The following is a 27,651-nucleotide window of genomic DNA, read 5'->3' as shown; positions in this document are numbered from 1 at the left end:
GTCTCTTCCTAATAACTGGAGTTCCTTCCCCCAGAGAGGTATCCTCAGTGTGAGAGGATACCGTAACATCATCTGGAAGGAGGGTCCCAACTATGGGATCATTTCCCTCTGCTCCAGTTGGTTGTTCTTCTTCCCTGAGACTTTCATCCTCAACAGCACAGAAGCTGTCAGACATGGGGTGGGACCATTCTACTGTGTCCCAGAAAGTCTCATCTATGTACCAATGTCTCCTCCAGCTCAGCCCTCTGGTCTCCAAAGCCCGTACACGGTCTCTGAGGACTAGGAGCTATTTGCACCCAATGCCCACATATGCCACCCACCCATAGGGCAGGTAATCATAAATGATGCATTGAGTGCAATAAACTAGATAGCCTCTACTCTGTTGCTGGACCGCTGCCTGCATTCTCTCTTTACTCCTGAAGTTAGTTCCTTTGTTGAGGTTTTGTTTTTATCAGGGTTTTTTTTGTGGCTTAAGTTTAAAGAAGTTTAAGGAATGTTACATGTATCTTAAACTCCCTTGCAAAACTCCCCCAATAGCCACTCCTGTTTGCTAGCTCCTCTGGTCACTTAGGAGCAGGCTTCCTAAAGCCCATGTCTTCCTGTGTATAGCTATATTGGCAAAAGTTTCTTGTGTGGATGTAGTTATATCAGTATAAAAGTTCTTATACTTTTCTCTGAAACCAGCATAAACTATGCTGATATAAGTACAGTTGTTCCAGCATCACTGCATTTACACCCCGGCTTTTGCCAGTATATTTATGTTGCTTAAAAAAAAATCACATCCCCAATCAATGTGGCTGTGCCAGTAAAACTTAAATGTAGCTCAGGCCTTTTTATGTTACCAATATTGTATTAACTGATGCTACTCTCCTTTGGGATCACAACTAGGGTTTCGTCTACACTCAAAAGTTTTGTCAGCAGTTGTATAGATTAGGAGAGTGAAAAATCACACCCCTAAACAATATAGGTATGCTGGCAAAAGCCCTAGTGTAGACCCAATTCTCCTGGCAAAAAGCCCAGTTAGTACAGATGCAGTTATCCTATTTTGGTATTCCATTCAGGGACTTGGTTTAAGTTATATCATCAGAAGAACTTTTTTTACCGTGTGAGCTGTGTCTCCACTGGGGAGGTATAGCTCTGCTGGTAGATCTCTACTGGCAAACCCTTTTAAGTGTAGACATGACTTCAGGCATTGTTATAAAGTTATAATGAGCTTGGGCCTCTATATATTGAGCTAAGAGGCAAAGGGAATTCTACCAAAAGAAAAGTTATGGTGATTATTTGTTTATGAACACAAGTTGACGTTTTAAATGATACTGTTTTTGTTTACATGTAGACTAAACAAATGGGCGAAAAGGGTGGGAGGATCAAACAGCCTCCTAGGATAAGGCAGTGTGTAGGTTTGTGATGGAAAAGCTATTGCAGCCAGAATTGTAATGGCTCCCTGGAAAACCATTGTCATTTTATTTTGTGTGAGTTGGAGGCATTAATGAATTGACCTTTCATCCTTTTAGTAAGCTGCAGTCTTTCTTGCTGCAACACCAGACTTTTCTGGAGAAATGTGAGAGTTGGATGGAATTTCTGGTTCAGACTGAGCAGAAACTGGCTGCAGAGATTTCAGGAAACTACCAGAGTTTGTTGGAGCAACAGAGGGCACACGAGGCAAGTTATAACAAACAGACTTCATGGAGAGACTGTATCCTGAAATAAGCTACCTCTGTTATATCCTCACTGAGAATATTGTACCTTAATAATTTAATCATGTGAATATATAAAAATATAGACCAGTGATGTGCAATCTGTGGCCCATATATATTTTCTGTGTATAAAAATCAAGTTTTCAATCATCCTGTAATTTCACAGGGTTGTGTCTTCCATTTGACATCCCATTATCCTCATCTGCAGTGTTTGCTGCATCAGTTCCCAGTCCTTTAATCTCCCACCACGCTCTTAGCTCCCATTGCTCCCCTGTTCCATCCTCATCCCCCTGTCCTACCCAATTAGCTTCCTGGGCTGAGACTGAGATGATGCGAACTTCTGTAAATGTATTAACTACTAGTTTCTTAGTTGCCTTTCTGAAATTCTCAGGCCCACAGCCCTGTTTTGGCAATAACAAGATGATTAGGTGATAAAGTCCTTTCTATTCCACATACATACCTGTAACAAAATTGATACTAGTTTTTTATGTGGATTAAACATAGAAACAGTGTGCGTGTGTGCGTATATGTGTTTTAACATAAAACATTCTCTACCTCAGATTCCTATACATCCCCAACAATACTGTCAGAAAAATTCTGCAAAGATATCAGAAAGCACCATTCTTCTCTACTGAAAAGTTGTAAGATATATTGGGTAAAAAAATTCAAAAGGATCTAAGGCCCAGATTTTTGAAGATATTTAGGCACCTAACTCCCATGAGAAGTGGGCACTTAAATACCTTTTAAAATCTGGAACTGAGTGACTTAGGAGCCTAAACAAATTTTCAATAGTAACTTAGGTATTTAGGGGCCCAAATCCTATTGACTTTGATTAAGACTTAGGGCTTGTAAGTGCCTAAGTCACTTTTGAAAATGGGATTTTGGCTCCTAAATCACTTGAGCATTGTTTTTTTTCTCCTTGAGTCCTGAAAAATATATTTTAAAATAATCACACAATGGACCATATGCTCAGCTGGTGTAAATCTGCACAACTCCATTGACTTAAGCAGAGTTATGGTGATTCACTCCAGCTGAAGATCTGGCTCAGTATTTCTACTAAAAACTTTAAAAAAATCCAAATTTTTAATCTGATTAGTATAAAACTAAAAACGTAGCTAATACATTTTCAGTGTCACCATGCAGCTATGCACCTCTGTCAAAGAGGGTTTATCAGCAATGTAAAATTGTCTTACCATGTTGTTAAGTTTGTACAAGGTTTTGGTTCAAAAATTCTGCATGCAGATACCTGACTTCACAAAGCAAAGAACTATAACATATTTATATTTAAAAACATTTCAGAAAATGAGAAGTGCACAAATACTCCTGAACCACAAGATTCTAAATTCCTCATACACCTTGTGTTTAAAACATGCTGTCAATCACAGTATTATCTCCAAAGGATGCCTAGGTTCTGTTGAATTTGTTTAGCTTTTATGTACAGTAAAAAATTCCATTCCTGGGAAGAATAATTACTCCTCCCCAAGACTGAGGGTTTAATCCCATTCTCATTGAAGTTGATACCAAAACTCCCATTGAGCTCACCTGGACCATGATTCAGCCTTGAGTAAATTAAATGAGAAGTGAAATTTTTGCCAGTGATGGCAGAAGAAGTGAAATCCTTTGAGACCTTTGCTTTGAAACCACTTCTGTCTCTTTTATAATAGCTGTTCCAGGCAGAGATGTTCAGTCGCCAGCAGATTTTACATTCGATCATCATTGATGGGCAGCACCTACTAGAGCAAGGACAGGTGGATGACAGGTAGACACTAGTGTGCTTGTTGTTTGTTTGTTTATTTATTTATTTATGTGTGGTAACACATGCTATGTGCTAGGTAATTGCCAAACAGAAAAGAAGGAATATGGTGCCGACATTGAGGAGAACACCATATAAAGCCAAACAGGCAGAGGGTAGGTGGAAGTCGCGGAAGATGTAAGTAAAGCAGCCAAGGTACCGATTGGCTATTGTCCTGAAAAGTGGTAGTTTTAGATCCCAGTTGAATGTTAGTGGCCATATGAAAGAGTAGTGCATCCCTTTCTACTAGGACTTTATAGATAGCTGTCTGAAAACATACATTTTTCAGCTTTTCATTTACTAAAGAAATGGATCAAGGATACAATTCTTACTCAATTCTTCTTACTTCTTATTGTTTGTTTGTTCTCAAATAGGGATGAGTTTAATCTGAAACTGACACTGCTCAGTAATCAATGGCAAGGAGTGATTCGCAGGGCACAGCAGAGGAGGGGAATTATTGACAGCCAGATCCACCAATGGCAGCGTTACAGAGAGATGGCAGAGAAACTACGCAAATGGCTGGTGGAAGTGTCCTATCAGCCAGTGAATGGACTGGGTGGTGTTCCTATTCCACTGCAGCAAGCCAGAGTCCTGCTGGATGAAGCGCAGGTATGGCCAATATGTGAAAAACAGTTTTATAGTCCTTTTCTCATATGCTTTAATGTTTAGTTGAAAGAGGTTTTGTTTATCTTAAAAGTGTGCTAGAATCGAATTAATTACAATAGTCAAAGGTCAGTGGAGTCCAGCAAGAGAAATATTGGACATAGTCATTTTTCAGAGTAGAGAATAGACTTAGTAGCATACCTCAGAAAGAAGGAAAGCTGGATTTATAGATCTAAAAAAATCCCAGTGACATAGTGTTTAACAAAGACTATGTAAGCAACAGCTGAGGATTTCCTTTCACCCAGTCACCTGTTTATTTCCTTGATTCACACCTGACCTCCCAGTGAAGATTGTATGTGCTCCTATATGTTTGTTTTAATTAGTCTTTGGTCTTAAAGACACACCAGAACTTAAGATAATGTTTAGAAGGCCTTGATCTCTCATGCTGTCCATCTTTGTGCAAAGTCAGACAAATCCACTTATTAGCTTGGAATTTGCAGGGCTGAAAATAGCAGTGTTGATGCACATTGCATGCCTGCTGTGCTCTTCACAGGAGAAGTCAGAAGAGAGGAGCTTCTCCCTTGCAGAGTTTCTGAACTACTCAGGTGGGGGTGGGGGGAGGGAAAGTAAGTTTTCTCATCCCCGCCACCCTCAAAAGCTCTTTATGCACTGGGGATGAAGAGACAAAACCTTCTGTCTAGTGACCTACTGATTGAACTGTGAAATGGTAGCTTTATGCATTTGGGTAGCAACCCACTGTATCTAAGCTACGGTCCCTCATGTAGCAAAGAAAAATGTATTTTACCGATGTTGGCTGTAGGGACACTAACACATCACAACTCACTAGGATTAAAAACAAGAGGCTAACAGATCATTGGCTCTTTGCAGCTTAGGGAAAAAGTTCTCCTGCGGCAACAAGGGAGCTACATTTTAACTGTGGAAGCTGGGAAGCAGCTGCTGCTCTCTGCTGACAGTGGAGCGGAAACAGCCCTGCAGACAGAACTCACGGAAATTCAGGAGCGCTGGAAATTAGCCACCGTTTGTCTTGAGCAACAGAAGAAACAGCTCACCTTCCTACTGAAAGTAAGTGCACGTGCTGTATGAGTAGGCACAAAACCACACACACTAATTGTTATGGCATAGTGAAGAAGTGTAATTAAGAGGAATGATCACAGGCCTTGGCATCAGGAATTCCTGTGTATTAAATCTTGCTTTGCCACTCGCTCACTGTATAAACATGGGCAAGTCATTTAACTACACTGCCTCATTTTCCGCATTTATAAAAGAGGAGTAATAATACTTCCCTCTCATGTGACTATTGTGAATATTTACTAGTTAGTGTTTGCGCAGCACTGATGTGTAAAGGTCCATATATGTATTAAGTTTTATACTGATACTTTTAGTGAACATTGCAGAAAGAATGTGCATTTTATTTTGCAACATTATGATTAGTCATTCCTCATATACATTGTATTACAAATATTGCAAATCTCCCCTTTCAACTCAAATGCCAGTGTATGGACTTACCTAGCCACCAAGTCATCTAGTTTTCTCTCCAGCATCTTGACTACTCGTTGTTTAAGACAAATTTCTTAGATCTTGGAGGAGAGACCATTAAAACATGTTTTAATTTAAGCAATCTCCAAAATGCATGCTAAACCCAATGTAAGCACTCAACTTGATAGACTGGAATTTAGCCACATCTCTTGCCTCTATTTTATGAATGGAAATGGGGCATGTCATTAAATTCCCATGGATGATGATGAAATATTTTTGCAACTGAAGCACATTGTTGACTCTCATTCAATCTGTGATCCACTATAACCCCCAGATCTTTTTTCAGCAGTACTACAACCTACCCAGTTATTCCCCATTTTGTAGTTGTGCATGTGATTTTTCCTTCCTAAGTTAAATACTTTGCACTTGTCTTTCTTTAAATTCATTTTGTTGCATTCTGACCTGTTTTCCAGTTTGTCAAGCTCATTTTGAAATCTGGACCTGTCTCCCAAAGTGTTTGCATCTCCTCCCAGCTTGGTGTTAACCCCAAATTTTATAAGCATGCTCTCCACTCCATTAACCAAGTCATTAATGAAAATACTTAGTACTAGACCCAAGACTGACCCCTGTTAGGGGGCTTATTCCTTCACCCACTTACCTCCCTGGTCCTTCTCGCATGAACAGAGAGCAACAATACCTGAAGTCCAAAGGTGCAAACAATTCAATGTTTATTGGGGTGAACTTCCAGCAAACATGATTCCGGTTTCCTTCCTTAGTATCCTCCTTCCCAGCTCTGACACCACAGAGCCTTACACCTGTGTCCCTGTACCCATTCCTGCCCTTAGCAAAACATGATTCCCATTTCCCCTTTTTAGCAAAACATGATTCCAATTTCCTTACCCCCATTCCCTGTTCCCATTTCCCCCACCTGCATGCCCACCCCCACACCCCTACTTCCTGATTGACTGCAGACTATATAGTAAAACTTGAGTTCTGCTTTGCTATACCTTAACCAATCATGTTCCTGAAATTTAACTAACCAATCCTAACATGATTATGTAACCAATTATATCCCACCACCTTAATTAGTTTACACCTAGCAAAATTAATTATACAGCAGACAGAAACAATCACAGAACCAGACAGAGATTATACAGACAAACAATAGCAAAGTGGGAACTATAATGACAAAACAATACAGAAATGAGGATTTCACATCCCAGCTATTGATAAGTGAGTTCTTGCCAGACAGGATGCTATCAAACTAAGTTTCCTTTTACATTTTCTAGGCACTTCCCTTTCTCTGGAGGTGATAGGCACTATCAGGACAGGATTGTATTCCTAACAGCCCAATAGCACCTTATTTCAATGTGACTAGTTTGGAATGTGAGGATGTGACCGTTCGCTTCCCAGCTTATGGCTGCCTCTGTTGCTTAGCCAAAGGCCTTAGCCTAAGAACAGGGCCTCAGATGTCACGGTAAGAGAAGGCCCTTACATCAGCAGACAGTGATTTTGATTCTTTCTTTTATACCTCTATAACTAGCCAAGTGATAAGAATACACCTAAATTCTTAAAGTACAAGCCTTTGCAGACAGGCCTGAATATCTATATCCTAACAACCCCTGTGGGACCTCACTAGGTACATCCTCCAAGTTTGACCATGAACCATTGATGAGTATTGTCTTTCAACCAGTCGTGCACCCACCTTATAGTAAATTCATCTAGACTGCATTTCCTTAGTTTGTTTATGAGAATGTGATGTGGGACTGTCAAAAGTCTTATTAAAATCAAAATATATCCCTTCTAATGCTTCCCTCATGGATTAGGCCACTATCCCTGTCATCTTCTAGCATCCCCCACACCTGATGATACAATAATTTCAGATGCCTTCCTGTTAGGCTAGGGAGCTCACATGGATGATCAGACAGTATAGAGCATTTGGACACCTCAGGAGACCAGAACATACACACATCTTCTGTATATTTTAGTATGTACGAAAATACTGAATGATATATTGCTTATTAACTATATAATTAACTTTTGCTCATGTTTTGTGTCAGTCTGCATTAGGATGGTAACTGGGATTTAATTAAACATACAAAACAATTTTTTTATTTAAATGTTTTAAGAGATTATGATAAGTATAGGCCTTCACATATTTTGTATTAAATTCAGATTTCATTTTAAACCGGTTCATTTTTAAAAAGAAAAACTTACTATGATTTAAATAAAAAATTAATTTGAATACAAAAATCATTGATTTTTATCCACCATAGTTATGACCTCATTAAGACAACAGAAATGTCAGCAGTGGCAATGGAAGTTCTTATTAAAGATGAGTGGTGCCTTACATTTCAGAACTTGAATCTTTAGGTAGTTAAAAGTGTGCATCAAAAACTCCAGTAAAAATACATGCATGGTAACTTATGCCACTTGTGAGAAATTTTGGCTAAACAGCTATAAACAAGTGGCACTGTAAGTAAAATCCATCAACATGAACTCGGAAGGCTTTCTTTTTCATGCATTTCACTGTTGAAAACAGCAAGGTCTAATGCATTCAACAACTTGCACATGCAACTTTACAGAGCATGTATCTAGTTTATTAATTATGTGATATTTAGAAATAGCCCTGACACTGAAATGTTAACTGAGTCTGTGCTTTTTGTTGGAATGATGCATTTGCTTTCCTCCTGCTTACTACATCATCTGAAGATGGTCGAAAATCTTTAATTGGAAGGAAACTTATAGTCTATGACTGCAAAGTCTTCTTTTATTATTTTTGAAAGCTAATGTGACAGCAGAACTCTTTCTTATGCTGAAACTCGCACCCCAAAAAATTGTACAGAAATGGAATCATACCACTTCAAGGGAGAAATCAGCTGGGGTCTTCTCTGTATACTTAACTGTTTGGGGTTTTTTTTTCACTTTTATCTGCTACCGTAAGAAGGAATTTGTGAAGCTAAATCCTGGCCTCTCTAGTATCGTACAACTGACATTCTGCAAAAGAAACTTATAGCTGTACTCCTCTGAGTTCTTTAGTCTGGTCAATTCCTGCAGTATTTATGTATGTCAGCTGTTGTCTACTAGGATTTTAGTAGGCTGAATGGGATTACTTCTTCAAAGTACAATGGGTTGCCTAATGCAATCATTCCTAAGGGGACTCATGGAACCCTTTTTGGCAGAGAGAAGCAACATTGCAAGGTCAAAATCAGACCTTGAGGACTCTGTGGTAATAGAAGGGGTTTAGTTTTGCCTGCTGCTAGCACTGGAGCACAGCCCAATAGACAATATGCTCTACTGGTGCATGCCATCCAGACTCTGAGACTTGAATATTATATAAAAAGGGCTTATGGGGACATCCTATTCTGCAGATATCCTCACTGCTTGTTGGTATTGGTGCCATGAGTACAGGGGACTGGACTAGATGACCTCTCGAGGTCTCTTTCAGTCATATGATTCCATGATTATTTAGTCAGCTTGAATGATTCACCATGATGAGCCTCTTTCCACTCCCCCCCCCCCAATCTGGAATAAAGTCTAATAATAATTGTTCTGCTCTGAGGACTGGGAAAAATGTGAAAAGGGCGTAGCAGACTCCCTGGAGAAACTAAGATCCTTCAAGAAAAAGCTTTCTCAGCCATTGCCAGATCACCATGATGAGCTGCATACGGAGCAGATTCGTTGCAAGGTAAAGCACTCTGTTGAGCCCCATCTGATCTGCAATTTGCTTGTCTTGGAACATCTTCAGCCATCATAAGCCTTGACATTATTGACTATATAGACCAGCAGCCCATAATTACTGCATGTGCAATTTTCTGTTTGTGTCTGCATGCACATTTTGTGCATCCGTTCGTTAAATAGTGTTAGCACGGCACTGATTAATGTTTGTACAGCACTTGGAAAATATAGGGCCTGTCTCTAATCTCACATTGGTGTAAATTAGGTTACATTAGGCAAAACCAAAATAAATTGGATCAGAATTAGGCCCATAAAGAGCTTTAAAAGTGCTAAGTATTGGTGGTTCTTTTTAGTTTAGAAGTTCTTACTGCATGATTCTTTTAGATGAGACAAGTAAAAGTTCATAGATTTTAAACCCATGTCATTTCAATGCTCTTTACTCCTACTCAGGATAATTGTTGGTCACAAACTTTTATCCTGCATTAGTTGCAAGTTAGAAACAAATTGGGAATCCCAATCTCATTCTTCCTTTCTTAAAATCAGAGGGTAAATGTGGTGCAGACTGCAAAGGGTGGTCACTAGAGATGGGCCCAAACCAAAATCTTGAGTCCAGATAGCCCTGAACTTTGGAGAAGTTAGACTCTGGGATTTTAGTTTAGACCCATTTCTACTTGTTTAAGGGCTGATGTATCTCGCTGTATCAGTTTTAGTAACAATGGGACCTCCCTTCTAACTCTGAAAAAATAATGCTGTCTTACTGGTGGTCTATTATAAATAATGCTTTTAATATAGTTGTAACTCTCCATCTAAATACTGGCTCTGTTAACAGACTTGGTTTGCTAGATACAATAGGACTTTAATGCCAGTGCCTATGGTTAACAAGTAAAGAGAACTTTGTATAATAAAACTATTGACAAACTTCTAGTCGCATAAAGAGCTTGATATTTTTCATGCATTTTTTTTAAACCAGGAGCTAGAAAATGCGGTTGAAGGGTGGACGTATGACCTTGCGCATCTGACACTGCTGAAGGAGACTCTAGCTACCTACATCAGTGCTGATGATATCTCGATCCTCAGCGAGCGCATTGAGCTGCTGCACAGGCAATGGGAGGAGCTGTGCCACCAGGTAAATGTGACCCTGAACTTGGATGTGACTGTGACTAGTGAGCACAGAAACCCCCATGGGAATTGCTACCTGATGTGCCGAGACTACCTCTGAGCCCATTTTCCCTGGCGGCTTGGGACTTCAGAACCCTGCCTGGTTTGAGCCAGACACACTAGCCTACTACAAACACAGGTCTGAACTACAGCCCACAAACTGCAGGCTTAACTGAAAACAGCTTAAGAAGTGTTCCTGTCTCCAGCACCCAGGGTACTGAGCTCCCAATGGGGTCTAAACCCCAAATAAATCCGTTTTACCCTGTATAAAGGTTATACAGGGTAAACTCATGAATTGTTCTCCCTCTATAATACTGATAGAGAGAGATGCACAGCTGTTTGCCCCCCCTCCCGCCAGGTATATACATACTCTGGGTTAATTAATAAGTAAAAAGTGATTTTATTAAATACAAAAAGTAGAATTTAAGTGGTTCCAAGTAATAACAGACAGAAAAAAGTGAATTACCAAGCAAAATAAAATAAAACACAGAAGTCTAAGCTTAATACAGTAAGAACACTGAATACAGATAAAATCTCACCCTCAAAGATATTTCGGTAAGTTTTTATCACAGACTGGATGCCTTCCTATTCTGGACACAATTCTTTCCCTGGTACAGCCCTTTTTTCCAGCTCAGGTGGTAGATAGGGGATTTCTCATGACTTCAGCCCCGTTTGTTCTGTTCCACCCCCTTATATATCTTTTTCACAAGGTGGGAATCCTTTGTCCCTCTCTGGGTTACCATCCCTTCTTCTAAATGGAAAAGCACCAGGTTAAAGATGGATTCCAGTTCAGGTGACATGATCACATGTCACTGTAAGACTTCAAGCCCTCATTCCTCCCAGCCTGACACACAGGAAGGTGGGCAAGCAAGTAGAGCCATCCACAGTCAATTGTTCTGGTTGATGGGAGCCATCAAGATTCCAAACCACCATTAATGGCCCTCACTTTGCATAATTACAATAGGCCCTCAGAGTTATATTTCATATTTATAGTTTCAGATACAAGAGTGATACATTTATACAAATAGGATGACCACACTCAGTAGATGATAAGCTTTGTAATGATACCTTACAAGAGACCTTTTGTGGGAAGCATATTCCAGTTACATTATATTCACACTCATTAGCATATTTTCATAAAATCATATAGAGTGGAACGTCACAGTGATTATGCACATGAAAGGGGCACAGGGACAGCTGAATGTGATTAGCAACAGTTAGAACAGACAGGTACCAGCTGGATGACAAGCTAGCATTTGAATTTGAACTGAGACTCATCCATTTGTAAGGTATAATCTCATCAATCTCCTAATGCAGAGGTAGAGCTAAGGAAGTAGAATTTGGCATGTCAAATGCAAGCTTTATCCAGAGGAACAACACACCCTTTTGAGGATGGGGCGATGTGGGAAATATTTTCAGCCATACTGATTTACAGATATTTAAAACAAAAGAGTGGAGAAAATACCCACTAAAATTCAGGAGTTAGCAGATGTAACCTTAAAGTGATCACTCACTTAATAGCAAACTTAGAGTGGAATAAGCAATATCTGGCCATGAAATGGAACAATAATCAAGAAGAATCTCATTACTGGAAGGAAATTGTGACAAATCTAATAGCTAAAGGATATGTACAGTATGTGTCTGCAATCTCTAAAAGGGTTCATCCTTCCATTTCTGGAGACCAACTTTTCTGGTGAAATGTCCATTGAAAGTGATGGTCATGCCAAGACCAACAAAAGAAAGAAAGAGCAGGATTATGTATTTTATTATAACAGCAGAAGATTTCCTCTTAAAAACTTTGCTTCGCTGTGGAGCTAAGATTAATAACAGTTCAGTGTATCTTCAAGTGTTTGCTTTAGTTACCACTAATATTTCCAGACTTCCTGTAAATGATCACTTCACTGAGCAAGGGTATAAACAAACTCAGGAAAACTATATTAAAGATAATGTTAAATTTATGGCATAATTGGCCCACAGGAATAAAGAAGAAACAGAACAGCCATCATTGGCTTGAGAGAGGTGGCGACAAGATAGTCTGATGTGAGAAAAAGCCCACTGTACCCTGTTGATGTGCTTTTCCTTGTGTTTAAAAAAAAAAAAAAAAAAGACTGCACATTTCTCATTCCCTTTGGCTTGGCTGCCTGCTTAATTCCTTGGCACCATGTGGGAGATAAATACACAGTGCTCCCAGTGCATTTTACAGTTGCTGCTTATGCTTAGAAATCCTGGCTCCAGATTTAAAGTTGCCACCTATCCCAAATTTTCTGGATTGGCCTGATTATACTTGTCCACTCCAAAATGTATTGAGCAGTGAAGAACCATTTCACTGTCAAAAAACAAATGAACAAACATTGTAGGTCAGCAAAACATAGTTACATTGTGCCAGGAACGTGATATCCTTTTTCATTATGGTATGGTGCAAACAAATCTGTCCTGCAGGATAAACATTAAAAGGTATCAAAGGAATAGACTTAGTTTTGGAAACCTGTAGAATTCCAGTTGGGCACTCAGACTGGAGGATGCTTTTCCTGTCTTGTGAATGAAGTTGACAGGGTCATGAGAAAGAGACACAATTAAGTAGCATTCATGGGTGAAAAGCCTTCATGCATCATAAATTCTCATGAAACGAAGAAGCTGAACTGGCTGCATGTGGGTGAATGGGCTAGAAGACCTTTTCCATATAGACTCTGATTGGTTTTTCCAGATTCCTGCTGCACACCTCTCATGCTAAAGGAGAGGGCTGATTCAAGGTTGGATGTCTTAATCTGTCATTTACATATTTAACCTTCCAGGATGTAACCAAATGAATGAGGCTTTTTTTTCTTTTTCAGTACTTAGGTGTTACCACAAAAGGAAATGTGCTGTCATTTGTGTCTGACTTTAAAAATCAAAAGCTTCAGTTAGGAAAGCAGTAAGTTATATACAAAAGAGCAGGTGCAATGCTCACATGATCAGTGGAGATGCTGATGTAGAGTCAGAAGCAACTCCTATTACAGATGAGGAGGAAGAAGCTGTAGTAAGTAGGATGCCATTACATTATAGCCATGCGATTATCAGAAATTCTGACAGGAGAGATTAATTTACTGTGAATACTGTGTTTAATATTCTTTCAGGTCCTCTTCATATTTGCCCAATTGTTTTGTAATTCACAATTTGAGATGGAAATATCATTCTTCTAATTTCTTAAATATATAGCAGTCTCTTACTTTTCAAAGTGACGTGTGACAAGCCTCCATTTCCTGTGTATGCTGTTGTTTTGTTCTCTGTTTCAGTTTGCACTTATCGCCTGCTCATTTCTGTCGTAGCATTCTTTAGCCCTTGGGAATACCTGGTCACAGAGTTCCAATGCTGCAAAATTAGACGCACTCACAAAATATGTGTATGAGGACACAAGCATGGAATTCCAATTGCTTGGCTTATGAGAGCTGCCTATCTCATCTGTGCATACATTTTGTAGATACAATTGATACACCAATCAATGGTATGGCCATACCATGTATGCATCGTCCTAGACATCCATTTGGTTTGCAGTATTAAAAATGTCATTGTTCTAAAGGTCAAGCATCTATTTGGGCTTAACATCTGTCTCTGTTGGAGTTTGTGCTTCCAAATAAACAGAAGTATCCAGTACATTTTAATTCTTAATAAACGAAAATATTGACTCTAAAGACAATGAAAGGGCTATTTTTAACTGTGCTATGGAAACCTGAATTTAAAGACCACAGATTTGTATCTTATCATAAAGCAAATTATATTTAGAGTATACTCTTCCCTGTGTGCAACAGGAACTGGCTACTAAGCATCCTGAGATTAATGCTGACCTTGAACTTATAATGAGTCATGTAAGATTTTTTTGGCACAACTCCACTTTACCTTAATGACAGTCAGGTAGCTAAAACTCTTTGCAGGACTGAGAACTTACCTCTGAGAATCAGTTCGCTCTCATCTACTAACTGTACTCTCTTTTATTGACTCCCTCTGTAAACATTATAAGATCTCCTTGCGGCGGCAACAGGTGAATGAGAGACTGAATGAGTGGGCAGTCTTCAGTGAGAAGAACAAGGAGCTCTGTGAGTGGCTGACACAAATGGAGAGTAAGGTGTCTCAAAATGGAGACATCCTCATTGAAGAGATGATAGAGAAACTCAAGAAGGTAAAGTTCTTTGGGTGTTATATGTTTATATGCTGTTATGTGCACCTTTTCCTCTGCTCTTTCTCGGTTATCAGAACTTGAATAATCTGGTACTGGCCTGTGTTATAGACAGAACACTGTATTAAATGGATCACTGGTCTGATCCAATATATGGCAGTTTGTATGTTCCAGTGAGAATTTTTGTCAATGTTCTTCTCTAATTATGTGCCTTTTCCCTGTGCTTCTTGAAGTGGATTTCTCAAAATACAAAGACACAACCAAGAACGGTGAATGCTTTACTAAATGCCTGATCACAAGTGTCAGTAAACCAGTTATGAATTATTGTACATGCATTTGCAAAATATTTTTCTTTCTTGTGATTACTTATGTTTAAACGGTGGTGGTGTTTATGAGGATTTGTTCATTCACCAAACTATTTCCAACTTAGTATTAGACACTGCTTATGTTTATTCTAGTTCTTCCAGCAGCACTGAGCTGAATGTGTTCTGAATAAGTTTCTTGATCTCTGTGATTCCTCTTTGCCATGTAGGATTATCAAGATGAAATTGCCATGGCCCAAGAGAATAAAATCCAGCTCCAGCAAATGGGAGAGCGTCTTGCCAAAGCCAGTCATGAAAGCAAAGCATCAGAAATCGAATATAAACTTGTCAAGGTCAATGACAGATGGCAACACCTCTTAGATCTGATTGCAGCCAGGTAAAAACAGCTACTTTGTTTTTAAACATTTCCTGGAATAGAATCCTGTATTGGAATTCATGAAGCAGCTGAGTTCCTAGTTCAAGAGAGGACTCAGAACTTTTTCTGTCTCCACCCACTCAACTGTGATCTGTAACTGCTCTCAGCCAACATGCTTGGTTGAACTTATCCTTCCTGATCCACTGTATCTGATTCAGAAAGTTTAAAAACCAGTATCTATTAGGATGATCAAGACTGGCTGCAGTCAGAAGTGTAGTGTCTTCTGGTCAAGTGTGGTTATTTAGGTTGAAAGTGGGTGCCTAAAGCAAGACGTAAATCTTTTGTTTTCTTTAAAGTGCAGCACAAAGGGTGCTAAGTGACTCACTTTTAAAAATGCTACCCAAACGACAGTTTATGGTAGGTGGTTTTGTTTTTCTGTTTTTAGATTAGTGAAGAGGGGGAGAGAGAAAATAAAGTAGACTGATGTATATCCATTAGGCCTAGTAGCTTGCAAAAAAATTAAAAAAAAGTTGTTTGCCATAGGTTGTTATCTACAGAAGTATATACTGTGCACATGCGATTCTTGGTTAGTACATGAAGAATATTAATTTAAATTTCTAATGTCCGTTCTGAGCTGTAGCAGCTACTCTCGAGCTAATAGACAATCATTTTTGCCGCTATTGTGTCATTTTTGCAGCTATTTGCTTTGGCTATTGTGTCTGTACTCTGCAGTATGAAGGATGTTCAACATGTTGCTTGAGTTTCCATAACGTGAAAGATATTTCTATCTGTCTCAATACCCAGTGTTCTATTTGCAGCAATTCCTTTTACATTTCTCTATTTATCCAGTAGGTTCTGTAAATATGTTTGGTCACCTTCCGCACCCCTGTACTACAATATTCCTCCTCAGAATTCTGTGACTGTGTGGAGTCAGTGAATTTCACAGTGGCAAAGCCATTAAGGGGTACAGACCTTTTAAGATGGAGGTGACTGTGTTTTGTTTTAATGTAACATTATTCAGGAAGTAGCATTTCTTACAGACTAAAAGTCTGTTGGTTTCACAGGATGTGGTTTCTCACCAGATCTTAAGCAAAACAGTTACTTACCTTAATTCTGTACTTTTCTCTTGAAGACATTTCTAATGTTTAAACATAACTGTGATGGGCTTCCTCTATGCCCAGGCCAAGCTTTAAGAGATTTCCAGTGAGAAGTGATGGTATATGCAGATGGCAAAGTGTACTTCTAGATATCTATCTGTTATGCTCAGTACTGGGATTAGTGTTGTACCTTGGGAGGGTGATCAGGGTCTCAGGATTCTATTTCTTAGTGGTCTTTTCAGATGAGCTGTAAAACTGAATTGTTATACACTTGTAGAACTTCCCATGCTATTTTCCTCAAGTACAGAGTGATAGTCCTGGCCATAAATTAATTTGTGTGATTACAGATTTGCCTCAGTTTCCCAGTCAATTTCCGTTGGATGTTTTCTTACCTAATACATTTAGTGTTGCCCCTTTTCACCACAGAGCTGGCTGCATTTGAATAGTGAGTGAAGGGATCCCTATGTGAAGTTTGTATATCCTGTGGCTAAATGTGGAGTATTGAATGGCTCAAAAGATTGCTGAAGGGATAGAGAGCCTTTGCCAATTCGTCTCTGGCCCAAGTGGGTTATGACTTATCTACTCTCTATTGGTTAACCTGTGTGAAATGAGCTTATGATCTAAGACCAGTTCCTAGTGGAAAGATTCCCACATCTCAAAAACCAGTTTGCAAAATACTTTGGATGAAATTTGGTATGTCAGAGTATGTTACTATTTTCATACATTCAGCTGGAAAATGCAGCTTATTTTTGGCACTGCTGACATTATAGTGCAAATTCTGCATTCTGGATCCCTGACAATATTAATAGTAACTCTGTGCGTACATTCTCCATGTTTCTGTTCTCTCTGTCAAGCCAAGGCCATCTTTTGCTCAAATGTGCTTATTGGTTTGTTTTCAGCAGCCATCCACCAATGGGAAATACCTATTTACAGGAAAATGGAATACAGAATTGTAGCGTGTTGGTCCACGATATTAGAGAAACCAGGTGGGTGAGGAAATCTCTTTTATTGAACCAACTTCATTTGGTGAAATAGCCAAGCTTTCAAACTACACAGAGCTCACCCACTTCGTCTCTCTAAGGAACAAAGACTCACAGTATGTTTGTTTCAGAAGATGAATAAGAATATAATATATTTTGGCTACATAACATTTTATTTGTGTTTTTAAATGACCTCTCTTGTATTAAAGAATCTTGACTTTAGCCTGTTCACAGGTTAAAGTCATGTTCTCTTGTTTACAACAAGTTGTTCTTCCTGCAGAAAAAAAAATTCAGTCAGAAAAAAACTGGTCAGTTCTGAATCTGTTTTTGTTAATTTTTCATGCCATTTGGGGTAATCATTTTAAACATTCCGTCTGGCCTATTTTTTTTTTCCCAGCAGCATATTTCCTTTTCACTTTTTCTTCACCACCCTCTGACTCCTTCTGCAGAAGGGTGGGAAAGAGAAGGGAGGACTCCCCAGAAAGACAGCTGCCTCTCTACTTCAGTGATTTCCCATTTCTGGCCTCTCCTGGCTGGAAAGTTTTCTCCCTACAAATTGTCCATTATGATAAATAGGCCAGCTGCATGTGTGCACAGTAAAGGAGTAGTGTGTGGCTGCATGCTTTATACAGGACTTTTCTTGGACAGTTAAGTTTACAACTGAAGGCCTCTCTCTTTTTTATTTTCCCCCCCTCCTCTTCCTGACACTCATGGCCTACATTCCAGGAGATCAAGCCTGGCGCATGTTGATGAATGTAAGTTTTATTTAGAAACATGACCACTTGTCACCACTCAGTCTCATGTTAGCAGGCCGGGTCTACTAACATTTGTTTGGAATGTGAGCATTTTTGTACAGTACTCACAAAGGCAAGCTTGCCTGCAGCACAGTCTGTTGGACTACAAGCTTTTGGACTGCAAGTTCTTGTTTTTAGTACTGGAAATTTTCATGGTGGTAGGAGAGGATTTATGTGGCGTGAGGATGGCAGAGGACTGCAGTGTGGATTCAGACCTCCCAGACTGCAATTGCGATGTCACAAGGCAGGCAGCTATTTACTTTTCTTATGTATTTCTTTGGAATTTGTTATAGCTTGCTGAGGAACTAGTTGTCATAGTATTAATCCATAGGCATGCTGCCTTACCAAAAAACTTTTTCTTTTCTGCCCAGAATTTTAGTGTTGTTGAGGAGTGTTAGGAAATCATGATGTGCTTTGTTGTCTTGCTATAATTCTGGGATCTTCAAATGTTTGTCTTAACTGAAAACAGCCTGACCACTACTAGTAGGTGGTTAAATAAGGCTGAATGAAACCATAGACCTGATTTTTACTACTGTTTTTAATACAAGATCATGTAAACATGTGAGAGGATCCAGAGGGTTGTAATTTACTACCTGCTGTTTGTGTAATCAAGGGGGCCTGACTACATCCAAAAGTCAAAGATGTGGAGAGGCTCTGTAAAAGTACTTCCAGCATTAATGTGTGCTAAACTCATCCTTCATGTACATATGTTGCATCCAATGAAGTGAGCTGTAGCTCACAAAAGCTTATGCTCAAATAAATTGGTTAGTCTCTAAGGTGCCACAAGTATTTCTTTTATTTTTGCGAATACAGACTAACACGGCTGCTACTCTGAAACATAGTATTAAAATGTTTGTAGCCAGATGGATCTTTGTAGCTTAGTTTTGAACAATGTATAGTGGATTGAAAGATTTTTATTTTTTCTCAAATATTCTTCCTGGATTTTTTTTTCCATCTTGTATTTTTTCACAATATTTTTAGTGTAAGCTAACTTGTAAGTTGTAAAATTATTTTTCAGTATAGGTAAAAGTATAGAATCTGAAGAGTAAATGTGGCATTTTCAACTACTCATTCATTACTGAACTATGAAAGCTACTTTTTTATTTTATTGTATTTTATTTTGCATTTCACTATTTAATTTATTTTAGATGATGAAAGAATTTTACAGTATGTTCAGGTGCATGCATAACATTTCCCATGGTGCTGTTCCCCAAACAGAAGCATTTAAGTATGAATGAAATAGTGTACTTGCATTGTGTTCTTGGAATATATTTGCCTGGAATTTGAGAATTCAAGTATCTCCAAAAGGGTGGAGTAATAGTTTCTCATTGTTTTCTCCCTCTTGAGTTGGAACTCCAGTGTTTTGCCAATCTAATTTGTTTGAGCTTAGATATTACTATAGGCATGGTGTGCGAATGGTTAACAGCTAATTAAAACTATAAGCTGATGATAGATTCAGCTGATGTCACATTTCTGTGCGTATTTTTTGTGGTTGGCTTTTAAATGAATGTTAGTAACCAGCTGTCTAATGACTAATAGTGAAGTTATGAATTCTGTACGATACACTGTTGTGTGTTTATGGTGCAATATATGTTTAGATTTAAGCAGAATTTAAGCATATCTAGTTTAATTCTAGCTAACTGTTTGAGTTTTAAAAGACCTTCCTTATTGTTTTCAGCTCCAGAATATTTTCTGTGTATTTTTCTTGGTTTGAAATTGGCTTTCTCATTAGCAATAAACTGGAAAACTGAGCAATTGGATTACATAGTATTTTCCTTCCTGAGCAAGGACAAATGCCTGAGATTTAATATGGGCTACGAGAAAAGTACAGCAAGCTTCAGGGACTTCCTGTACTTATATGTCAGGCTTGCTAAATTTATACAACCCTGCTTAAACCTGCCATGTGATAGTTCCAAGCATCTAATTTGAATTAGGAATCCTTGTTAGCAAACAGGGGAACTCAGCCAAATCCTCTTACAGTAACACGTTTCGTGAGATTTTCCCAGAAGAATTTGCTTTATTTTCATATAATGCTGTTGCAAATGAAACCCCAAAAGGGCACAGCTTCATTTTGCTGCGGCTGCAGACCCCCATGTGTAGACTTTGTGCAGCCTGCTCCCTGCCTGCTGGCAGAACTCCATGAGTCCCACTATCTTTCAGGCCCTGTAGGTCAGGATTTTAGACTATTGGAGAATTTAGAAATAAGTTTCTAAATATATATATATATTGCCTCTGCTACATGCACAAAATATGTAGTTGTGCATGTGCAATTAATTTCAATGGGTGGCACAAAAGAGCTTAAAACTTCTTTATATGCTCAAACTAGAGGTGGTAAATAATTAGGTGAGCATGTAAGCATATAAGTGTGCAGGTATGTTTTCAGTGTAATCAAAAGCACATGTTGAGGTTATTTGAGAGATTTATACATTTGATGAATAATTAAAAAGCCTCTTAGAGCCCTACACGTGGATCAAAATCCCTTTGTGCTAGGCACAAACACAGAACAGAATGAGAGCTCTGTAATGATTTGGTTTTAACCTCCTAAAGACTAGAGAGATGGACCTAAACCACAAAGTTTGGTTTCAAACTTACCCAAATTTCAAGGATACTATGATCTGATTTTTTTGGAGGAATCATATAAGCTGAAGTCCTGAAAATAGCTCTGTGTGGTGCACACTTATTACATGCTCTGTTGTGAGTGGTGGAATCGCAGTTCCCCAGAAGCCCCTGCTTGGAGGCACTGTGTCTGAAGCAGGCTCTAGAATGCCAGGAGAATACATAGCAGCAGTTACTGCTGAGCCCTCTATACCAGTTGTTTTCAACCTGTGTTCATTGCAGACCCCTAAAAAATTTCAAATGGAGGTGCCAGACCCCTTTGGAAATCCTAGACAGTTTGCGGACCCCAGGGGTCCACGGACCATAGGTTGAAAACCACTGCTCTGAACAGAGTGAAGCATATACTGTCCCTATGCCAGTTCCACTCCACAAAGTAATACACTAGTAGGGATAGGACTATGACTCTGCCTCTCACACACTCTCTTTGGGATTTTTAACACTAACAGCACAACCCCGATATTTGTGGAGGCCAAAGGGACTATCCATAGATTCCAAGGCCAGAATGGACCATTGTGATCACTTAGTCTGACCTCCTGTATAGCACAGGCCGTAGAACTTTGCCAAAATAATTCCTAGAGCAGATCTTTTAGAAAAACTAGTAACCTTGATTTTAAAATTCTCAGTGATGGAGAATCCACCATGACCTTTGGTAAATTGTTTTAATAGTTAACATCTGACCGTTCATGCTTATGGAATGTGGTTAGGTGTCTCTCATTCTCCTATCTAATGTTCTCTTGAAAAGACAGCTGATTGGTGTCCTTGGTGATTATTGTTGCACAGCAAGGTTACCAGTCCTGTTACAACCAAGAAATCATTGTGGGGGCAGATTCTGCTCTCCGTTACATACCAGTGTAAATCTGAAGTAACTATTAAAATCCAGTGCAAGTTAGAGTAGCCCTTAAGATTGGGGAATGTAGAAGAGTGGGTTAGTGCAGTGGCTCTCAACCTTTCCAGACTACTGCACCCCTTTCTGGAGTCTGATTTATCTTGTATATGCCAAGTTATACCTCACTTAAAAACTACTTGCTTACAAAATTAGCCATAAAAATACAAAAGTGTCACAGCACACTAGTACTGAAAAATTGCTGACTTTCTCATTTATACCATATATTTATAAAATAAATAGATTGGAATATAAATATTGTACTTACATTTCAGTGTATAATATAGAGAGCAGAATAAACAAGTCGTATGAAATTTTAGTTTGCATTGACTTCGCTAGTGCTTTCTGTATAGTCTGTTGTAAAACGAGTTGTGTTGATGTACCACCTGGAAGACCTCTGCGTACCCCCAGGGGGACACATACCACTGGGTTAGTGTACTGAGCTCTGCACCAGATAAGGACAGAGTTCACTATCTCTAAGGGCGAGAGAGTTCAGTCTTTAGAACTTATAGGTGAATAAGTCTTATTAGATGCATGTAGTTCAACACCAATGCAGGTCAATTTCATTTTGTTAATTGCAATAGCTATTTACTTGTAATCTGACCAGGTGACTACATTAGTGAAACAGAAGACACAACTAATTTAGATGGATTTTTTTTTACACTGACCATATTAAATACATTTTCTTTCCCCGAACCAAGCTTTGATTCCACCCGCAGAGATACGGAAGCCTATAAAATCTTGTGTGTGGCCTCTGAAAATCCTGAATTTCTGTTAGTTAGAAATACTGGGTTTGGGCACTATTTATATGATTGTAGTGCTGTAAGTAGTAAGGGGAAGCCCTAGATTAGCAATTCTGTTGTTTGAGTGTGAAGTTAAGTTGAATTTCTTTCGTAGTGAAAATTATACAAAAGTGATGTCTTATAGAGGCTGTTTAATGATGTGCATGTGCTCTTGTTTCTCCTTTTGGCAGGGTGAAGAAGTTGAAGGAGACCCTGGTAGCTGTACAGCAGCTGGATAAGAACATGAACAGCTTGAGATCCTGGCTCGCTCACATTGAGTCAGAGCTGTCCAAACCCATTGTCTACGAAACCTGTGATTCCGAGGAGATACAAAGGAAACTGAATGAGCAGCAGGTAAAATACAAAATGAGGTAGAAGAGTAAAAAACCTGACACAATCACCACACTGGCAGTTGCACTATGGTGTGGGGAGACCCAAGTAAAGTATACCCTTGGGCTGCCGATATCCAGCTCAGTGTTGAAAGAAGGCACTGATGCAGAGAAGATGCCCTTAGATTTCAAGGCAGATAGTGCTTATTGCATCACTCTGGTAGAGTCTTCTGCCGGCTTTGACATTGAATCTACAAGGAGCTGCTTGACCCTGCCAGACAGAGGTAAGGTACCATGATGTTATGTCTAGAATGTGGGTTACTTTTGTGGTTGAGGTTTTTTCTTTGTTTTTTAGTATATAATGAACTACCGTCCACTTCCAGAATTAAAATGAAACCATACTGTAGTGTTTGCTTTCAAGTTTTATAAGTGCTTGACATTGTCCATCTTTGGAAATGCCTTCTGGTTTTGTTTTGTTTTGCAGTTCATAAACATGTTTGAGTCTCTTTGCATGCTGAGTTGCATGCGCGATACAAAACTGATGTTTAACTTTAAGCGGATGTGCACTATGCAAAGTCTGCACACAGTGCTGGAACGAAGCAGTTCATGCTGCAAATAGGAAAAGTGGGATGGGGCAGATACGTTTTTGTTTTTGTTTAATTTGTAGTAGTTTTTTACATTGTACTACGCTGTTAGTATGCTTCCTTTCCACTTCCATCACAACTTAGGAAAGAGTAACATCAGTTTTGCAAAGTAAAGAAATACACGTTTCTGTACATATTTTTGTTACTCTATGCCAGTTCTGTCTGACACACTGGGCAGAGATTCTGTTGCCTGTCACACAGCAGATTGCATTCTTGTCAGTTATTACCTGGCAGATTGGTCGCTGGCTGATATCAGTGCAGTTTGTGATGAGCTTGTGAAAAGCAAAATAACACCTCTCCTTAACACACAATAAAGTAGAGACGTTTAATTTTTTTGTGGGGAGAAAAGTACTGTAGCATTTTGCAGATAATTGATTTATAAAGCATGCAGAATGACAATGTGGTCTATTGAATACAGTGCAAGTCCAAAAACTGAGAATCTCCTCAGTTTTAATCCTAGCTCCTCAACTGGCATACTATGTGGCTATGGGAAAAAGCCTTTTAACCTCTGTGTACATTTCACTATCTATAACATGGGATGAATAATACATACAGGACAGATATGACGAGTAGCTAATACTGTGCAGTGCTTTGAAGATGTAACGTGCTGTACAGTGCTAAGTATTAATGTAAAAGCAGATGTTTAGAGACTTCTTGGCAGCGTACCTACATGGGCATCCCAAGGTTTGTTATGACTCCTTTACTACTGCATTCATTCTGGGTACAGACATCAGTTGAACTCTTTATTCTCTGCAGTTCTCAGCTGTTGTTTCTGTGCAATGCTAGATGGTGGCAGTGTTCATTTTGAAGTACCAGTGGTTTCATTGGAACTCCAAAGGGGACAAACACTGGAAGTGTATTTTACCTTGTAAGCATAGTACGTTTGGCAGCTCCCTGCGAATTAATTTTTTATAACACTAACAGCAAAGAAAACATGAACTTTTAACATAAAGAAGAAAGTATTTTTATTATAGCTGTTACTAGTAATATTCATTTGGTTTTTACAACACAGGTTACCTCAGCTACCTTTTCAGCCAGTTATGTCAGCACTAGTTTTTCTTTCTGTTTGATCTGTATATTTTTCCACATTTGTTTTCTCTTAGGGACATGTTATATCCCCAGCCCACACTGTCACAAACTATCACTCAACTACAGATCTCAAATTTAATTAAAAATGTAGCATTGCCTGCCAGAAACTAGGGCCTGATCCCAGTTCTGTGGCTCCCACACTCTGCTTCTACTGGCTCATCAGCCAAGTCTGAGTTGGAGGGGAACACACATAATAACTTTTCAGTTGCTCTTCTGGGGCAGTTAAAGCAGTATGACCTGAAGGAGAGTGAGTGTAACCTCACTGCAATCCGGCCAACCCTGGAAAACTAGTCAAATTTCAAAGGCCATTTTTTTTCTCTTTTTTGTTAATTAGGCCACAACAAATGTGAAACATGGCAAGGTGTTACAGAATGTCCCTTCTGTTTCCTTGCAGGTAGTGTTACTCTCCATCTTTAACCAGCCATTTGAATCATGAGGTATAATCCAAATGTAGTCAGCAATTGGGCAGGAATTTTTCTTACAGATATCCAGGAATAATAAGAGATCATTTTCACAATCTGTCTCACAAGCACCAGTAACGTGCTGAAGACAAATATGTTGAAATGACATTTCAAGATGGAACGTCAGTTCCAGTGGAAAAAGGTCATGAAAACCAAGAAGTGGAGATTAATAATATAGGATCACACCTGAGCAATGCAATTCTTGAGGATGATGCAGATGGCATACATTGATGTCCTGTACCATGCATGTCCTTTGTAGTACTCCCAAGAGTTAAAACAGTCTTAGGAAATACATGAGCTACAATAGTGGGGATTGCTGGTGCTAAGGGCAGATCAGCAACTAAACTTTGTGAAAGTAAAAGCAGTAGAAGTAAAAGCAAATGTACAGTAAATCATTTATGGATGCAGACTGTAATTTAAAAACACTGAAGTGTTCATCTGTGGATTGATTTCTCCAAAAAGGCATTCACTAAATTCATGGCAACAACTGACTCATGTTTGAGTTCCATTTCAAAAAGGTGATTCAGAGGTTATGCTATGTGCAGACAAATAATACAGCTGAGGCAGTCACAAGGGAGGAGGCAAGATCTATGTTCATTTAACCAAACTTGTGCAAATGGTTGGTTCTTTATTCACTGGTCCCTATGTAATCTAGAATTCCAAGGCCACAAAATTTACTGCAAAATCCATACCATGGTGTGGAATTGTACTAAAAAAAAATCTGTTTTCAGTTTGTTTGGTTGTTTTAATTGGCTTTTAGCCCCTAGCATTGCAGAGAAAACCTTGAAAATGTGGCTTACTGCAACCCATGCATCTTTCTTTTCTTGAGCCTGCAAGCATTCTGAAACAATGACTCTGAGAGGTGTGGTCTGAATAGGGTATGAAATCTGAAACCTAAAGATGACAATTAAAAAGTCAATATTGTTAACTATTTTACTGATGATCGTCACAGGAAAAACACCCAGTAAATGTGGCTATCCTAGCTGCAGGCTCTCTGGGAAATGTAATATTAAAATAAATAGTACAAGTGCTATTGAACTACTCTTTCATTCATTTTCACTAAAAAGCTCCATTTTTAAAATAAAGCTGCCAAAGAATTTCCAGTTTGTTTTAACAGTGTTACAGAATGTTGGGACATTGCCAATCTTAATTTTAAAATTGCCAGTGATGGAGACTCCAACATGATCTTTGATAAATTGTTCTAGTGGATACCCTGACTCTTAAAATTTACACCTTATTTCCAGTCTGAATTTGTCTAGCTTTAACTTCTAGCTATTGGATCATAATATACATTAGTCCACTAGATTGAAGAGCCCATTGTCAAATATTTGTGCCCCATGTAGGTACCTGTAAACTGTGTTCAAGTCATCCCTTAACCTTCTTTTTGTTCGACTCAAGGAACTCAATCTATTTAATTTATCACTATAAGGCATGTTTTCTAATCCTTTAATCATTCTTGTGACTCTTCTCTGACCCTTATCAACATCCTTTGTGAATTATGGACACCAGAACTGGACACAGTATTCCAGCAGCAGTCACACTGGTGGCACAGCCAGAGGTAAAATAACCTCTCTACTGCTACTGAGGATTCCCCAGTTTTTGCATCCAAAGATCACAGTACAATAGCCTTTTAGCCACTGCATTGCACTGAGAACTCTTGTTCAGCTGATTGTCCACCCCGACCCCCAAATCGTTTCCCAGGATAGAGTCCCCCATTGTTTAAGTTGAGTCTACATTCTTTGTTCCTAGATGTATACATTTACATTTAGCCATATTAAAAAGTACGTTGTTTGCTTGTGCCCAGTTCACCAAGCAATCTAGATTGCTCTGTATCAGTGACTTGTCCTCTTCATTATTTACTATCCCTTTAATTTTTATGTCATATGCAAACTTTATCGATACTGGTTTTATATTTTCTTCTAGGTCATTGATAAAAATGTTAGATAATGTAGGGTCAAGAACCGAGCCCTGTAAGATGCCAGTAGAAATACACTCACTTGATGGTGATTCCTCATTTACACCTATATTGTAAAAGCTATCATTTAGCCGCTTTTAGTCCATTGAATCTGTAAAATGTTAATTTGATATAGTTCTAGTTTTTTTAATCAAAATGTCATGTGGTTCCAAATCAAGCACTATTACCTTTATCAACCAAACTTGTAATCTCATTTTAAAAAAAACTTCGTTTGACAGGATCTATCTTCCACAAAGCTATATTGATTCCTTACCCACGTTGTCCACATGTCTCTAGTGTCGTCTTCACTTTTGTTGTGGATTTTACTATAGATGTATAGAGTTGGAAAGCTAACCACATTCAGGATAAATTTTTTAATTCCTATCCCCCCCCCTTAATTTACTAGAATGAGATGGACATAGATTAGTTAGAAGAGTGTAATTGCTGACACTAGGAGGACTGCTTTTTCTTTCCATGTCTATGAAAACTTCTGCGGAAAGTCACTTTTCTCCCCTATTTTCCCCGCCATCCCCAATTAAAAATAATATTATCATTGGACAGCTGAGAGGAAAACAACTACATTTCATATTAAAGATGTACTGATAGATAGATAGATAGATAGATAGATAGATAGATAGATATGTGCTACTGCTGCCCCACCTGCAGAACATGTCAAGAGACACCCTCTTGACTTACCGAAGAATAGCATTACATGGGAACACAATATAGCAGAGTGAATGCCCACGGTGCAGTGGAACTTATTTATTTT

General features: G+C 38.8%; 1 protein-coding gene and 1 long non-coding RNA gene across 15 annotated transcripts in view; one reads left to right on the top strand and one right to left on the bottom strand.

The window, feature by feature from the left end:
• The window catches only part of LOC142071583 (uncharacterized), a 34,880-nt gene extending 21,069 nt beyond the window's left edge, over positions 1–13,811 (bottom strand). Inside the window, exons 1-2 of the long non-coding RNA XR_012667700.1 lie at positions 13,632–13,811; positions 5,620–5,690 (exon numbers count right to left, since the gene is read on the bottom strand). This is a non-coding gene — a long non-coding RNA (uncharacterized LOC142071583). The remainder of the gene's footprint in view (positions 1–5,619; positions 5,691–13,631) is intronic.
• The window catches only part of SYNE1 (spectrin repeat containing nuclear envelope protein 1), a 499,708-nt gene that overhangs the window by 429,401 nt on the left and 42,656 nt on the right, over positions 1–27,651 (top strand). For 13 of the 14 annotated variants that reach the window (XM_075126812.1, XM_075126813.1, XM_075126818.1 and 10 more), the window contains 9 exons: positions 1,515–1,662; positions 3,362–3,456; positions 3,864–4,098; positions 4,981–5,175; positions 9,152–9,277; positions 10,238–10,393; positions 14,420–14,578; positions 15,108–15,274; positions 22,597–22,759. In XM_075126812.1, the coding sequence (XP_074982913.1) occupies positions 1,515–1,662; positions 3,362–3,456; positions 3,864–4,098; positions 4,981–5,175; positions 9,152–9,277; positions 10,238–10,393; positions 14,420–14,578; positions 15,108–15,274; positions 22,597–22,759 (1,444 nt within the window). Of the gene's footprint in view, positions 1–1,514; positions 1,663–3,361; positions 3,457–3,863; positions 4,099–4,980; positions 5,176–9,151; positions 9,278–10,237; positions 10,394–14,419; positions 14,579–15,107; positions 15,275–18,261; positions 18,369–22,596; positions 22,760–27,651 lie in introns of those variants that run through there. The other variant, XM_075126821.1, reaches the window with a different exon arrangement.

Source organism: Caretta caretta, chromosome 3 (genome assembly GCF_965140235.1).
Source record: "Caretta caretta isolate rCarCar2 chromosome 3, rCarCar1.hap1, whole genome shotgun sequence".
Classification (NCBI taxonomy): Eukaryota; Metazoa; Chordata; order Testudines; family Cheloniidae; genus Caretta; species Caretta caretta.
Note: the sequence above shows the minus strand (reverse complement) of the source record. Positions and strands in the feature narration are given on the sequence as shown.